The following is a 14,491-nucleotide window of genomic DNA, read 5'->3' as shown; positions in this document are numbered from 1 at the left end:
ATGCTCTGCCTAATTTCCCTGTCTGTGTCCTTTCACTAACAGGGAGACTGATCTAGATGGTGTCTCCATCTCGCAGCAGAACAGGAAGTCTATTTTACCACCACCATGATGTTCTAACCTTGTTTGTTCCAAATCCAGAGCAGTAGTAACAGATGTTTCCTCCTTTTGGTGGGGTGCTCCAGGACTTCAAATTTCATGGTCAGGGAAGGAGAGGGCCTTTTTACATCAGCTCAGCTCAAAGATCAGTTATCAAGAATGACATCAGGATTTTCATTCTCAACCAGCAGAGGTGGTACATATCTTTTTTTTCTTTCATCAAGAACTGTCAGATTTGGAAGTGACATACTGGATGGTCAGTAAATTCACTTGGACTGCTGAACATCTTGGTGACCAGTTCTAGCTGTTTCAGAATGTCAGAGCATGATTGGAAATCCATTGTCCTGCCTGCCATTTTAAAAACTGAATGGATATTCTAAGATAGTTCATTCTGCTGCTGATACCTAAAAGGAAATGCCAGGCATTTTTCATTAAACGTAAAGATACTGTGTTCTTTAACAGAACTTTTTTGCAATAGCTTTATCTGGTTTGCGTGATAGTGATGCATCTAAAAAAAAAAAAAAAAAGTATAAATGTATGTGAACAACCTTGAATTCCAACTTACCAGTACCTAAGTTCATTTTTTAGTAATCCATTGAATGCTTTTTTCTGTAGATCAGTACAGAACAATCTCTGAACTCTGAATCTTGTAAATCGTTAACTACTACCTATGGTATGTAGTGATGTGCATTGTACTCAATTGACTTGATTTATTCTTGTTCTTGTAAAGGCTGGAGTTTATATCCCCTTGAACAATAGAACTCCTGTTGCCTTGAAACTGTTCAGCATCAATTTGAGTTGAGAGCTAACAGTGAATTTCAAATTAGTGCAACTTTATAATGATATTGCCATTCTTAAAAGTTTTAATTTATTTTACATATATGTATATATATGTGCATATATTTTATATATATTTCATATATATTGTGTATATAAAAAACATAAATGACATACTCAAAGGGAAAAAAAATTTAGGAATGAAAATCACAAGGATTTAATTGGTAAGTGTACTATACCCTTAAACTGTATCTTTAATTTTGATCTGAGTTTACTGAAGGACATCACAAGATATTTAAAACTTTAAATATTGAAGATATTAAAGATAACATTAAAATTCTCTCATTTTGTGAACACTCATTTAAAAAAAATCTTTTTCTGATGTTTTAAATTATAGAATACTACTTTGCATGATTAGTATTAATACTAGTTTTGTAATGATTCTTCAAACTTAAATTCATAGTTTATTACAGGGGTTATTTGTGTTAATATGGTCTTCTGTGCTATCTCCAGTTCCATTAATTATTTTCCCATCTCATTCAACGTTTCTCAGTGCTGATGACATTGACACCATCTCTGCCTTCCATTCTTTTTTTTTTTTTAGCTTTTGTATCTCTGAAAGTTGGGAGTACCATATTTTGACTTACCCTGTAAAAAAGTTATTCCTGCATTTTTTTCTGAATATTTTTTGAAATCACTGCAAAACAATGAGTTTTCTGTTTGTTTTTCTTTTCCTTGCAGTATTGCATCTCAAGAAACACAATTTCTTTTGAAAGCTTTTTGTATATTTACTATATTAAAAGCAAATGCTAATTTATTTAATCAGCAGTCATTTTAGGTTAAAAATATATAGGAGATTCTAGAGCACAATAGTGTTAATACTGAACATGAATTAAGACAACTGTTCTTTTGCTGCATTACATTAAGTTTCTTTATTAGCTCACACATCTACATAAACTGGATTGCTAGACATCATTAGTCATGGGGAAGAAAAAAAGAATTTTTCCTCACTACTGAAGTATTGGTTTACTCAGATATTAGAGACTTGCTCATAAGAAATGAGGGAAAAAAAAAAAAAAAAGCTTTTTGCTCAACTGTTGAGATTTAAACTTCCATTTTAGGTACCAATTTATTCTTGATGAAACAAAACTATTTCATATCATATGAGCTAGAGCTATTAAGCTTGTCTGAAAAGTATGCAGGGAGACTTTAAAGCTCTTTAAACAATAGAATTTCTGCTATAACTCAGCAGATTAGCATATTTCTAAAATGTATATAAAAGCAAGCATGTTCATTCTCTTTATATGTCTAAATCAAGACAATGAGCTATGTTATAGTCACTTGGATTTTCTTCCAGGCTCAGTTTGGAACTTTGTCAGACTACTTTGAAGCTTTGCGCAAAGAAAGCAATTTGGGTGAAAAGAGCAGCAATTCATTTTTCCCTGTTTTAAGTGGAGACTTTTTCACGTATGCAGACAGAGATCATCATTACTGGAGTGGATACTTTACATCACGACCATTCTATAAGCGACTAGATAGGGTTCTGGAGTCCTACCTGAGGTAAGTACAACCATGCTGTAAATGGATAGCACGTGTCTTCAAGTGTATTAAATGCATCTGAGAGATGGAAAAGTAATTTTGAAATGCTCATTTTAAATTTGCTTCGGTTATTACAGTAAGACTAACCTAAATAGCCTCCAGATGTAGTTTTTGCTACAGTGATTAATCTGTGTATGTGGCATTTGAATAGATGCACAGCAATACACTGATATTTTTTCCTCCAAATAAGTAACAGTTGTTTTAAAGTACTGTTCAAGTGATCAGTAATTCCTGATTTCATGAGAAATAGCAGGTGTGGTTTTTGTTTCTGTATGAAGTTTGGATAGCTGTCAGATCAGTCTATCGTTATGGCTATTCTGTGAACTCTTCTAGAGAAAAATACAAGGGTGTGAGAATTACCGAAGTTATTGGAAGCAATTCAGAAGTAGTCAGGAGTATTGTGTGCCAAGCAATCTTAAATTGTGAGGTACAGTTTCTGCCAAGAAGTCTTTATTTTTGTTTTGTTACAAAAAAAAAAAAAAACAAAACACCCTATCCTAAATGTTAGTTAATGCAAAAGTTATGGGATTCTCCCTTGCAGATGCTCTCAATAAGATGCATTGTAAATAGATTTAATTGTAATTTCAGGCTCAAAAGATATTTTGGGCAGGCGCATATGATGAGCATCCTCAGTATTTCATTTAAACTCTGAAAGATGATTCTGCAAAGGATCCTTCCTCAAAGGATGCTTGGTTTCCTTCTGGAAGGACCAATTTAAGTTTACCTGTTAGAGTGCTTCTGTATGTCAGTAAGACCCTTTTGCATTGTAGAAAAACTTGTGCAGTGGTGAGTAATCCTTAAGAAAGGATTTCTGAGCCTTATAACTGTGTTGTAATGACTGCTGCATTAGTAGAGGGAGCAAAGAAGCGAAAGTGTTTCTGATGTAGTAAATAGTGTTTCTGAGGGAGATACGAGAACCTTTCAGAAGTGAAACTATTTATCACACAGATTTTTTTCCTTCTTCCAAGAAATCAAGTCTTCACTCAAGTGGCATCAATAGAGTCTCCACAAGCTTTGGAAGTAACTTCTCTGTGGTCTATGATCAGTTTTTTAAGTAATGAATGGGACTTTTAACCTTCTTTCTGAACTCAGAGAATTAAGAGAACTGAGGGAAATCAAGAAATACAGGGGTGAAGAAATGGAAGCAGTAGAAGGAAGACTAAGAAATGCATAAGGAGAAGTGAGATTGAGGGAGTGAGAATAAAAAATAAATTGGGCAAGAGGCAACGTAACATAATCAGTAACAGTAACATAATAAAGTATTGGATTGAATAGGAAAGAGAAAAGGCATTTCACAAATGGAAAAGCAGGGAGGAATGAACCCAAGAAGTCACAGCAAATACAAGAAAAACGAGACCAAAGTTGAGGGATGATGACAAAAAGCAAGGAGAATTCTTATGCAAGAGAATGTAAACGTAATGAAGTAAGGAGAAGTCATGAGAGAAATAACTTGAGCAGTGTTTCATCTTTGGAAAATGATTGATGCATATATATGCATACCGACTGCTCCTGAAATTGATGCTCTGGTGTTTCTTTGTTTGTTTTTTGTTTTGCTGTTTTCCCTAGAAATTGTTCAATATTGTCTTGGTGTGAAATATTTCAGTATTGATTTAATATTTTCTTCTTATTGTCTGTGATCATCCAGCATGGCCTGCCTGCTCACCAGTTGGTTGGACTCTTGCTCTCTCTGATGTGAGCCTTTCATTCTGTATGTGCTGCTTTTCTGAACATCATCTTGTACACGCTCTTTGGTTTTTTAAATCTCATTGAAAATATACCTTTTTATCTGCCTACAGGCTCACTGTTTTTTAAACTGTGTAAGACTATGGATGTTACTGAAATTTAAGGAGCAATATTTGGACTTGGATAGAAAACAGTTTTCTGTAGCATATGGAGTGCTTGTAAGGAGTATGCACTGTAAAATTAGATTTATTTTTATGTTCTATGTATCCAGAGTTTTTTTTTTTAATGTTCATACAAGTGACACTAAATGTGCTTCCAGTCTTAATTATCTTGTCAGGAAATAATTAAATTTTATTAAACAACTTTTTGAGGAAAGGGAGTATCAACCTGAGTGACCTGACTGGAAACAGGAACTTTTTAGCAGAATGGGATGATTACCTATAGGTTTCAGGTCTGAGGTTAAAAATTTAGTAAAACAAAAAGACTCCACTTATTCCTTTCTTTATATTATAGCGTTTTTTCTTACTTTTTTTCAGAATACTAAAATGTTATTGTGTGTCTAGTTTTGAAAAATGAAACGTTGCCGGCAGTGTAGCAAAATGCTGAATTGATGCAAGTTCTTGGAAAATGGCAAACTTTTTAATTTTCTGCAGAAGTATTTTTAAATGCAATTTCTGGGACGATTAAAAGGGTTTTTATATGTTGCCAAATGTATGCAGCAAAATTCTCAGCAAATAATAAAAGATATTGTTATATTAACGGTCTTAAAATTTAGGAACCTTTTTGAAAGCAGTTGTGAGTCAGACAATTTAGATTTTGCAGAGTACTTATAAACAGCAGCTTTAGCCTTCATTACGCCTAAAGAGTTTGTTTAAAAACGCACAGCTAATGCTGCTCGGCATTTTTTAGCACTCCAGCGTGCCACGCAACCAAGCTTCTGCAAAAGATGCAGAAGAAGAGATGCCTCTTTGCTTATATGTGCTCTGTTAAAGCTTTTGCTCTGATTTTGGTATGCTAGAGTGTTTTTTATTTAAAAAAAAATCTAATTTTAGCAAAATTTAATACAACATAACTTTTAAAATTAGATGTGTTGTATACAGACTGTAAAATATGTTGAGGCTAGTCATAACAAACCTTTAATAGGTGTTATTCCATAGTAACATATTGTATGTAGGTGGCAAAGCGCTGGTGATACTGTGGCTATCTGAACTGAATAATTAATTTTTAGATTAGAATATTTAAAACACTATGAAAAGAATTTTGAAATTCAGCTCTGGCAAATGGAATAAATCTTGGAGCAAATTGGCTGTGCAGCTCCAGTAGAATAGCTGTTTGGATTTGAAAAATATATGTAGTTACAACTCAAGAAGATAACACTGAGTAATACACTGTCTACTTTTAAATGTTTTATATGAAAATATGTCGGGGCTGAGGGTGGGTTGTACAAAAACCCGTTAAAACCTTTTTAAACATTTAATCATAGCTTTGGAATTTTAGAAGTGTTAGGCTTAAGTTTCATACAAAAATGTTGGAAAACCATTGATTTTTAAGTTGTTTGGGGTTTTCTGAATATGTTTAAGAGGGCATACTTACGGTTAATGCTAGTTGGAAAGTTTGACAGCTCTTCAGAAAGAGTATCAAGCTTCAGTGGAAATGTGACTTTTAGAGCCATTTTATTTTTTAGTTGTACTGATGTTAGAAATGCAAATTAGTTCTCATTAGCTCTTTTATCATGAGAGCCTTTGTTTAATTTTCAGGAAGAACAGCTGTGTTTAATACCAATATTGGAAAAGACAAGATATATGGAAAACAGGATAGATGATGTTCCTATACATTGAATTCCCTGGGTTTTTTTTTTTGATTTCTTTTTCTAAATTCCTTTCTTTTTGTTAGTGTACCAGGGATTTCATTTTATTTTATTTTTATCTTAGCTTTTATCTTAGCTTTATATTCTGAAGCCTTTTAAGTGTATCTATTTTACTGTCATTTTTACTTTTCATTAGTTCTATTTCAGTAGACATTTCAGGAAATGTCATGTGTATTACTTTCAAGTTTCTAGTATTTACTACTTTTAACTTTGCACTATTAAAATAGTCCTTCATTTAGAGTAAATACAGTCAATATCAACTTCTTGAAGAGCTATTAAACCTTCTAGTAAAGAATCTCTGACAGAAAACTAAATCTCTGATTTGTTATGATTATCAATTAAACCAAAGCATGTCACTACTAATGTGATGATTGACACTTGAATAAAAAAAGAGTCCTAGCCCAGGGCCTGCTAAGAATGCTTGTTTAAGTGAGAAAAAAGTTGTTTTTGTTTGTTTAGTTTTTGTCTTACCTTTTGTTTTAAGTTTTGAGTTTGTGCCTTATGAAAATGTAACAGTTTCATAATGAAGATTGAATAATTGCTGTTCTGAGACAGAATTAACTTCTTAATACTAATTGAGAGGAGAGGGGTGTGTTGAAATAGCTGGTGAAGGGCTGTGAAGTCAGTGGTCTGAAGTTTGTTTGAAGTGATAGTGGAAGGACGCAAAGAACATCAGCGTTGTTGGAGGCAAGTTTTGGAGGCAAGTTAGGAAATTCTTAATTTCATTCTTAATAGATGTAATCAGGGCAAAATTGCATTAAGACTGCAAAAGAAGGTTGTTGATATAATTCAGATGCAAGATTAGAGCCTTGGTAATAGTTCTAGCAGTATAAGTAGATAGAAAAGGCCACATCTTTGAATTCAGAAGCGCTTGGTAAACTTATTTAGGCTACTTACAAAGTGGACATAAAAGTAACCTAATATAGGCTTTGAGTAATCAGCGAAGCAGTTTTTAGTCTATTCATAAAGTATTTCTTCAGGTAGAGATACAGGGACAAGTTACAACAAAGTAGATCACCTGTGATAATTGATTTATGCATGCTTCCAATCTACCAAGGTTTGAAATAAAGGTGCTAAATAGCAAAGTTTTTGCAGCTTTTATGGACAGATATTAGAGGGACGTAAAAGCTTGCTTCTAAGTTGATCTGTCCTCTAACAAAGTATTTCTTGTGGTTTCACTTCTGGGTGTACATCTTTGACCGTTGAACAACTGTAATGTTTAGATCTAAATATTGAGGCTTGAAAGAACAATTCTACATCTAAGAGACTGATGTATTAGAGCTGCAAAATGGAATCTTTTTTTTTCCTGAAATGCAAAACAGTCCATGTTTTTCTAAAGAAAATGGCTTTACAGTGAAGTTGCAGAAGCAGTAGGCACACAAAATGTAGTCCTATTATACTGCTATTGTGAGATTTCTGGATAAGAGAGCGGATGGCAGATTAACTGGAGTGATGCTAGTGGAGCAAGGAGTATGGTGTTTTGGGCCAAGCTAGTGTTGATAGGAGGTGGAGGTAAGCAACAGTAGAAGTCATCTTCCATTCTGAATTGTCACTAGGGTGCAAAATCAACTCTTTGAGAATGTGGCAAAGAAATTCAAGTAATTTGATTCATATACTGTGTACTTCCTCATCTTGTTGTTCAAATACTGACAATATGAAAATGAACTGGATTATTATATGTACGGTGCACCTTTCAGTTTAGTTTGACGAAGGTTAGTCAAGGATATTTGAGATAAATGGCTTTTTCCAGTATTGCTTTAAATAAGGCCTGCCACATGCTACTGAATCTAAAGGCATTTAAACATCTTAATATCCATGTACCGTCTGAAAACTCAAATTGAGAGCAATTTTTAAAATTTTTTGTGATACCTAATTTAAATTTTAACATGTACTCACTGACAACGTAGGCAAATGTAAAAGTTAAGGTATTTTCCGTTTTTATTGTGTGCTTAGAAGTTTTACATTTGTTTCAAGGGCATATGTTATTTTACTTTCTTTGCTTTTTATAACGTTAATCTATCTTCTTGATTCTCTCAAACTTCAAGAGAGCTTCATTAAGCTAAAATAAAGTTTGAAAGGAACCTGACACTTTTTAAATTTGTTTAAAAAAAAAAAAAAAAAGCCAAATGTTTTAGGAAGAAGAATTAGAAGAAAGTTGACAGATGGTTTCTAAGAGTTTCTACAGGCATCTTTTTGTTAGTTAGGTATTTCAGGATGATTGGCAATTATAGCGTTTTCGAAAAATAAATTTAAATTCTCATAAAGCCACTGAAAATCTAAAGGAAATATTTTAATGCTGGAAGCATTTGCGTAAAAAAATAGGAGAGGAGGGTTCTGTGTTATGTTCAGTCTAAGGGTTTTTGAATACAGTGTTTGCATCTTTCAGCCCAGTGTTTTAGCAAGCAGGTGAATGAGCTGCCTATGTCTTTGGGGGAATTTATTTTGCCTGAAGTACAAAAGATAAACTAGATATATGGAATCTACAGATAATATATTTCTTGGAGATAATGTTGGTGGTCTAATAAGCTGCTTTTTGAAATGTGAATTGTACATCTCTAAGACTGTTTATCCTTAATGCATCATTTTAAGGTCTGATCTCTGTACCTCACACATTTGTGAAAACGGTATATTATTTTTGTACTGATATATTTTTAGGTTTTAGCTGTATTTCCCATCACTGAAGTCTTGCAGGAAGCTAGTGAGGTTATTTATGATGATGAGGTGCAATAGGAGTTTTAATATTTTAAAGGTAGCAGTAGGCTAAAAGGTACAAGATTGAAGTTTACAGAACTCAAGGAACTAGGTGGGAGGAAAAATGTGAAAACTTCAGTTTATTCTTCAGGTAAAATGTGTGTTGCTTTTTGCTTTCTAAAGAAATAGAAATATTTGATTTTTCTCTACAATTCCAGGGCAGCTGAGATCCTTTACTCCTTGGCTTTGGTACAGTCCAGTAAATCTGACAAGATGAGTGTATTTCCTTCAGTAGATCACTATAAATTGCTGACAGAGGCTAGGAGGAACCTTGGACTCTTTCAGCATCATGATGCCATTACAGGAACATCTAAGGATTGGGTAGTTGTGGATTATGGCACAAGGTAATTTATCATAAATATATAAACTTAAATCTTGTTTTTCCTTCTGAAAAAAAAAAAAAAGTATTTACTTCCAACACAGGTATGTATTTGCTACATCTAGCAACATGCTCTGTACTAACAACATAGCATCACTTACTGTAATGACTGTGGTGCATTTCATGCAAGTATCTCATGGTGTTTTTACTAGGACAGTGAATTTGATTCGCTCTGCTGCTATGATTTAGGAAATATTTTCCTACTCCTATAGATTAAGAATTTGAAACCCAAACTAAATTTCTCTGAGGTTTCAAAAGAAGTTATTCTTTAATTACAGGGCTGTTACTTGATGTAGTAACTGTTGTATAGGAGACAATTGTGAATCTGCCTGTGCTAAGCAATGATCATGAAACATTGTCATTTAAACGTGTATAGTTTGAGAAATCCTATACCCTCTATAACCTTCTCACCTTATACCTCGGAAATCTTTTTTCATGCTGAATATTTCATGTGAATATTACATTTTATTTGTATGTTTTTCTTCATTTGTGTTATATCTTTCAGGTGAGTTGCTTTCTCAGTATTGAGTATTGGCAAAATTTTTGAAAAGATCTGTCCTTGATAAATGGCTGTGTAGCTATATACCTTTACAGTAGTCATGCTTTTGTTTAGAACGTTCTTACATATTGGAATATTAAGCATTACTAGACTTGATGAATTGATGTCATAATGGTAGAGCATGTCCATTAAATAAGTCATTATCTAAAATGTCTTTAATATGCTCTATTTTTCTGTTTTAAACTACTGTATTCATTCATGGAGAGTATTTTTAAATTCTGTAAATGTGTTGATTTTTTTTATCTGTTAAAGCACAGAGTCAGAGTAAAAACGCATGCAGTGCACTTACCTGGTTAGAGGAGAATAAAATAGTGTCTTTTTATTTTACTGAAACAAAATGAAATTATGCAGCTTTGTATTTTTACAAATTCAAAAACCTCATATCAGTTAAATCAATGGAAGTGCTGATTATCACTTAAATGTATTGTTTTTGTGTTTGCGATGGCTTCTCTGATCCTGATAATAGGCAGTCTTGACTCTGATCGAATTTTCAGGCTTGCTGACTCCAATATAGAAATTGGAAATCAAACATATGAAAGACAGAAACGTTCCTAAGATTAACATTTTGAAAAAATTAGTTGGTTTTCTGGGGGCATACATTTCAAAGCATAACAGTTAATTGGAGATATGTCTCATTTTCAGGATGCGAGCAAGGAATATAATGAAAAATCAGAATATTTCCACATTTTGCAATCTGGGCAGCAATTATAAATAGCTGTTCTTAAGCTAGTGCTTCGTTAGTATTAAAAATTACATTTCTCTTTCTGTAACTCTTGTTTTTGATATTTCTATATTTTTTTAAGGTTTATTGTCACTCTGAATAAACACAACTCCTGAAAACTAATGCTTAACAATTTTAACAGGCTTTTCCATTCTCTAATGAACTTGAAGAAAGTGATAACTGACTCTGCTCATATTCTTATCCTAAAGCACAAAGATGCTTACAATTACGATGCATCAACTCCGTTCCTTAAGATGGTGAGTTATTTTTCTTTATTTTTTCCAAAAGTAAAATTTGAATAACAATGTTTTTTCAATACGATTTGAATGACCTAGGATTTTCAGTCAGACTGAAATTTGCCACTAATATGCGCTTAAAAATATGCTACTTATCAGTGTTCATCTTAATTGAAGATGTTGGAAAGTAAAAATTGAAAACTTCTGTAATCAGTGCTGAAGAACCCACACAGCTAAAGGAAATGGGCTCCTCCTGTTCCAGTTTATGAATCATATAGTAAAACCAGGTGTTTTAATTTTCATGTGTGTAAATTTGTTGATGATTTCAGCAACAAGTGTGATGTATATGTGAATATATCACTGTATATAGTCCTGCAATTTTACTTGGCTTGTTGCTTAAGAAATATAGGAAGAAGAAAATTTCCATCTTGACTGTGTATGAGCCCAGGCTGGATTTGCAGGACCAAGTTTAGATAGGACCTTGACCTTTTTTCCTTAACTGAGATTATTTGAAATGGGAGTCTACAGAGAATAAAATCAGCAACGGATCATTTTGAGATCTGTTTTACAGAAGAGAAAACATTAAAGAAGTATACTTGCTAATATTGTTTCCTGTCAAAATTCTTAATTTTTTCACTTTACCATCAAAAGCAGTCTATTATGATAGCTAGGTAATCTTAGAAAGTCCTTCACCTGGAGTAGATAGGAAATGAGATGCTTTAATGCTTTTATGCACAAACATAGTAGGATTAAGACAGTCATTGGTATATGATTATGTGGTGCTTCTAACATAACTGAAGATAGTATACTGATGTATATTCTCCTGGCTTAGATATGCCTGTGTAATATCTTAAATTAGTCTTTCAGTCCTGTATACACTTTAAACAAAAAAAAAAAACAGTCAAAATAGTCCTGTATGCATTCTCTGACTTGGATATGATATTTATTCATTCATTCATCCTGGTTTATATATATTTTTTTCTCCTGATTGGAAAAAGGTTAACAAAATGAATGTGCACCTTCATAAAACAGAATATCATGGAACAAAGTAAAATTTTCAGTTTAAATATATACTCTAAATTATATTGAAGGGTGTTTTGATGTTGCATTTTACTAAACTTTCATCATTCCTGTGTTATATGAGGCTGTAGATTACTACTAGACTGTGAGGCAGTAATTGTTGTTTAAACTGTGTACCACCTAGGGGCATACTAGTGGGCAAGAACACCATTTAATTACCGTTTTGAAAGCACAGATCACAAAGATGATGCTTATCTCAGTGAATTTATAATCTCTGTATGGATGGAAGGAAACAGCTGGTTATCTCTTTGCACAGTAACTGCAAAATACCAGAAAACTAATATTCCTGTACTTTTGTAGATACCATGACAAAAGGTTTTTGGAGGGGAGATTTGAAGAATGTTAATGGGAGAACATTCAGGATAGTTACAAAGAGCTTTTTACAAACCTTGAGCAAGTAGATAGTCCAAAGATGCTTGTTTCAAAATACTGTCAAATGTAGCTGAAGGAAGCTGATGCCATGGATTGATCAGAGATGGGCGTTCAGAATGGATGCAAAGAGAGAGTCAGGGAGGACAAATGATAATGACTGCAAGGTTGGGAGCAAGTATTGCCTATGACAGGAGAAGGAGGCAAAGAGACATAGTTGAAGGAACAGGCTGGTAGTCTGTAGCAGCATTCCAGTAGATATATCCGGGGAGAAATAGCACTTCTTGATGCCAGAGGAAAAGAAGTTGCAAATGAGACATGAGGGAGGGATCTCAGAAGAACGTTTCTTGCCCTGTTTTCAGCTATTCTTAATTGTTAGTTATATAGGAAAGCATTACGACTTTCTCAACTAATATTTAGGTGCCTAGTAGAATACTAGGTACATCATACAATTTTTGCAGATTTAAACAAGTAAACAAACGAAACCTATATTGCTTGGAAGAGAATATACTGAAATATACTGGACTGGGAGGAACGTGCTGTTAGGCTATTTTAATTAATATACCCACCATGCCCAGTGCATATACCAAATCTTTGTTAGCCTTGCAGTCATTCAGTCAGGCTGGGAAACGTTTTTTATTGCTCCTTGGAGTGGATTGAATCTCAGTTTTGCTGAGGTGCTGTTTCTTGCTCTTTGCAGCCTTTCCTAAGGCTTTTCTATCTTTTCATGTCAGTGTTTCTTTTCTGTAATCTTTTATTTTACTTCTTTGTTTTAAACTTTAATAGTGATTATCAACCTAGGAATCCCACCTCTGTATTCCCATGTTCCTGCTTTATCATACATAGTTTAGTAGTCTACATGTTATCTTACTTAGAGACTAAGGTAACAGTGACAGCAATGGTTCGTTGTTATCTCAGTAGAACTGAGCACTGGGTCACAGTGTACTTAGGAGTACTAAATACTAAATATTTCTCAGTACTGTGACATAATTCTTAAGTTAGCTTATACCACATTAAAAAACATACAAACGCTGCAAATAGTTTTTATGTACTGTAGAAGGTAACAATGAGATCTGACAAAGACTAAACTGTAAGACCTGTGACAAAAATATAGGAGTATAGGGTTTCAGTGAATAAATCTCTCGCAAAAGTAGAGGCATTATGAGCATAAGAAAGCTATTTGCAAAATTTAAACGGAGTTTGTAATTATAATGTCTAGTTTACAGCAACAAAAATGTGGGCTGACAATTTGTGAATGGTTTGTAGTATTAAATGATACTAATGAAAGCAAACATTTCCCGTTCAATTAGTAAAAATAAGCTTTTTTCTTTTTTCAATCTGAAATCTTAGCTTTGTCTCAGTGATTTTTGTCTAATATACACAAATTTTTTTTGAAGAGGGTGAGATTGACATCTTCCTGTGTAATGTGGGAAAACAGACTTCTGTTTATAATGTGAAGAGCATGGATTTGTATTTCCTAAAGCTCGTGTGTATTCACTGTACATTGATCTGTGTATTCAAAAGCAAATTCAAAGATGTTCTATTGTAGGATGATGTTCAGTCCTCACAAGATTCTCTGCCACGCAAGACGGTTATAAAGCTGACTTCGCAACCGAGGTAAACGAATTACGTATTACTGAACATCTGAGATAGTGTGTTCTTTTCATTACTTAATACTTGTTATACCATCTTATTATTTTCTAACTTTTCACTCAAAATGATGATGCAATGTAATTTAGCGTATTATGCTAAAACTACTGTGCCTAGTTTGAAATAGGGCACTAAACTTTCAAACTGTAAAGTTTCTCACATACTGCTAATTCAGCTGCGGCAAGTATAACAGTCTTTTTGTTGTGTGCCTTTGCAGTATTGTAGTACATAATAAATTATGCCTGAAAACAACAATAGAAAACTTCAATTGGACATAATTACAGCTGACTGAATTAGTATTGTGAAGGAAACCTTATTTTTTGTAAGTCCTAAAGTCATGAAAATACTGAATTGTCTTTTAAATTTAAGTAGAAGATCAAATAGGAGGTTATTTGCTGTTAACTCTATCTTTCTAATGTATTAAGAATGCTTATTTCTTTATTAATACGTAGTTCGAGAGCTTTCAGTCACAGGTGACTGAAATGCTCTCTAGGAACATTCACTATCCAGCCTGAAATAAGTTAAACATTCATTAAAAACCACCTCAGCAAGTTGGTGGTAACATCCAAATAAAGTAGAAAAGATGTATGGATATGAGAGCTGTTGTGTATAATGTAAATCAAGTAATATAAGCTTGTGGCTTTCTGTTCTTTCAGAGGAAAAGATTTAAGATTTATTTTAAAAAGTGAGCATTATTTTGCTGAGGTTTGTATTTAATTTTTAT

The 14,491-nt window shown here is 33.3% G+C and overlaps 1 protein-coding gene across 2 annotated transcripts in view; it reads left to right on the top strand.

The window, feature by feature from the left end:
• MAN2A1 (mannosidase alpha class 2A member 1) overlaps positions 1–14,491 on the top strand; it is a 125,714-nt gene that overhangs the window by 48,622 nt on the left and 62,601 nt on the right. For both annotated transcript variants that reach the window (XM_068927600.1, XM_068927601.1), the window contains exons 9-12: positions 2,231–2,433; positions 8,932–9,117; positions 10,575–10,689; positions 13,667–13,734. In XM_068927600.1, coding sequence (XP_068783701.1) covers positions 2,231–2,433; positions 8,932–9,117; positions 10,575–10,689; positions 13,667–13,734 — 572 coding nt within the window. The remainder of the gene's footprint in view (positions 1–2,230; positions 2,434–8,931; positions 9,118–10,574; positions 10,690–13,666; positions 13,735–14,491) is intronic.

This window comes from Struthio camelus, chromosome Z, assembly GCF_040807025.1.
Source record: "Struthio camelus isolate bStrCam1 chromosome Z, bStrCam1.hap1, whole genome shotgun sequence".
NCBI classification, from domain to species: domain Eukaryota; kingdom Metazoa; phylum Chordata; class Aves; order Struthioniformes; family Struthionidae; genus Struthio; species Struthio camelus.
The sequence above is the reverse complement of the archived record's forward strand: the minus strand, read 5'-3'. Positions and strand labels throughout refer to the sequence as shown.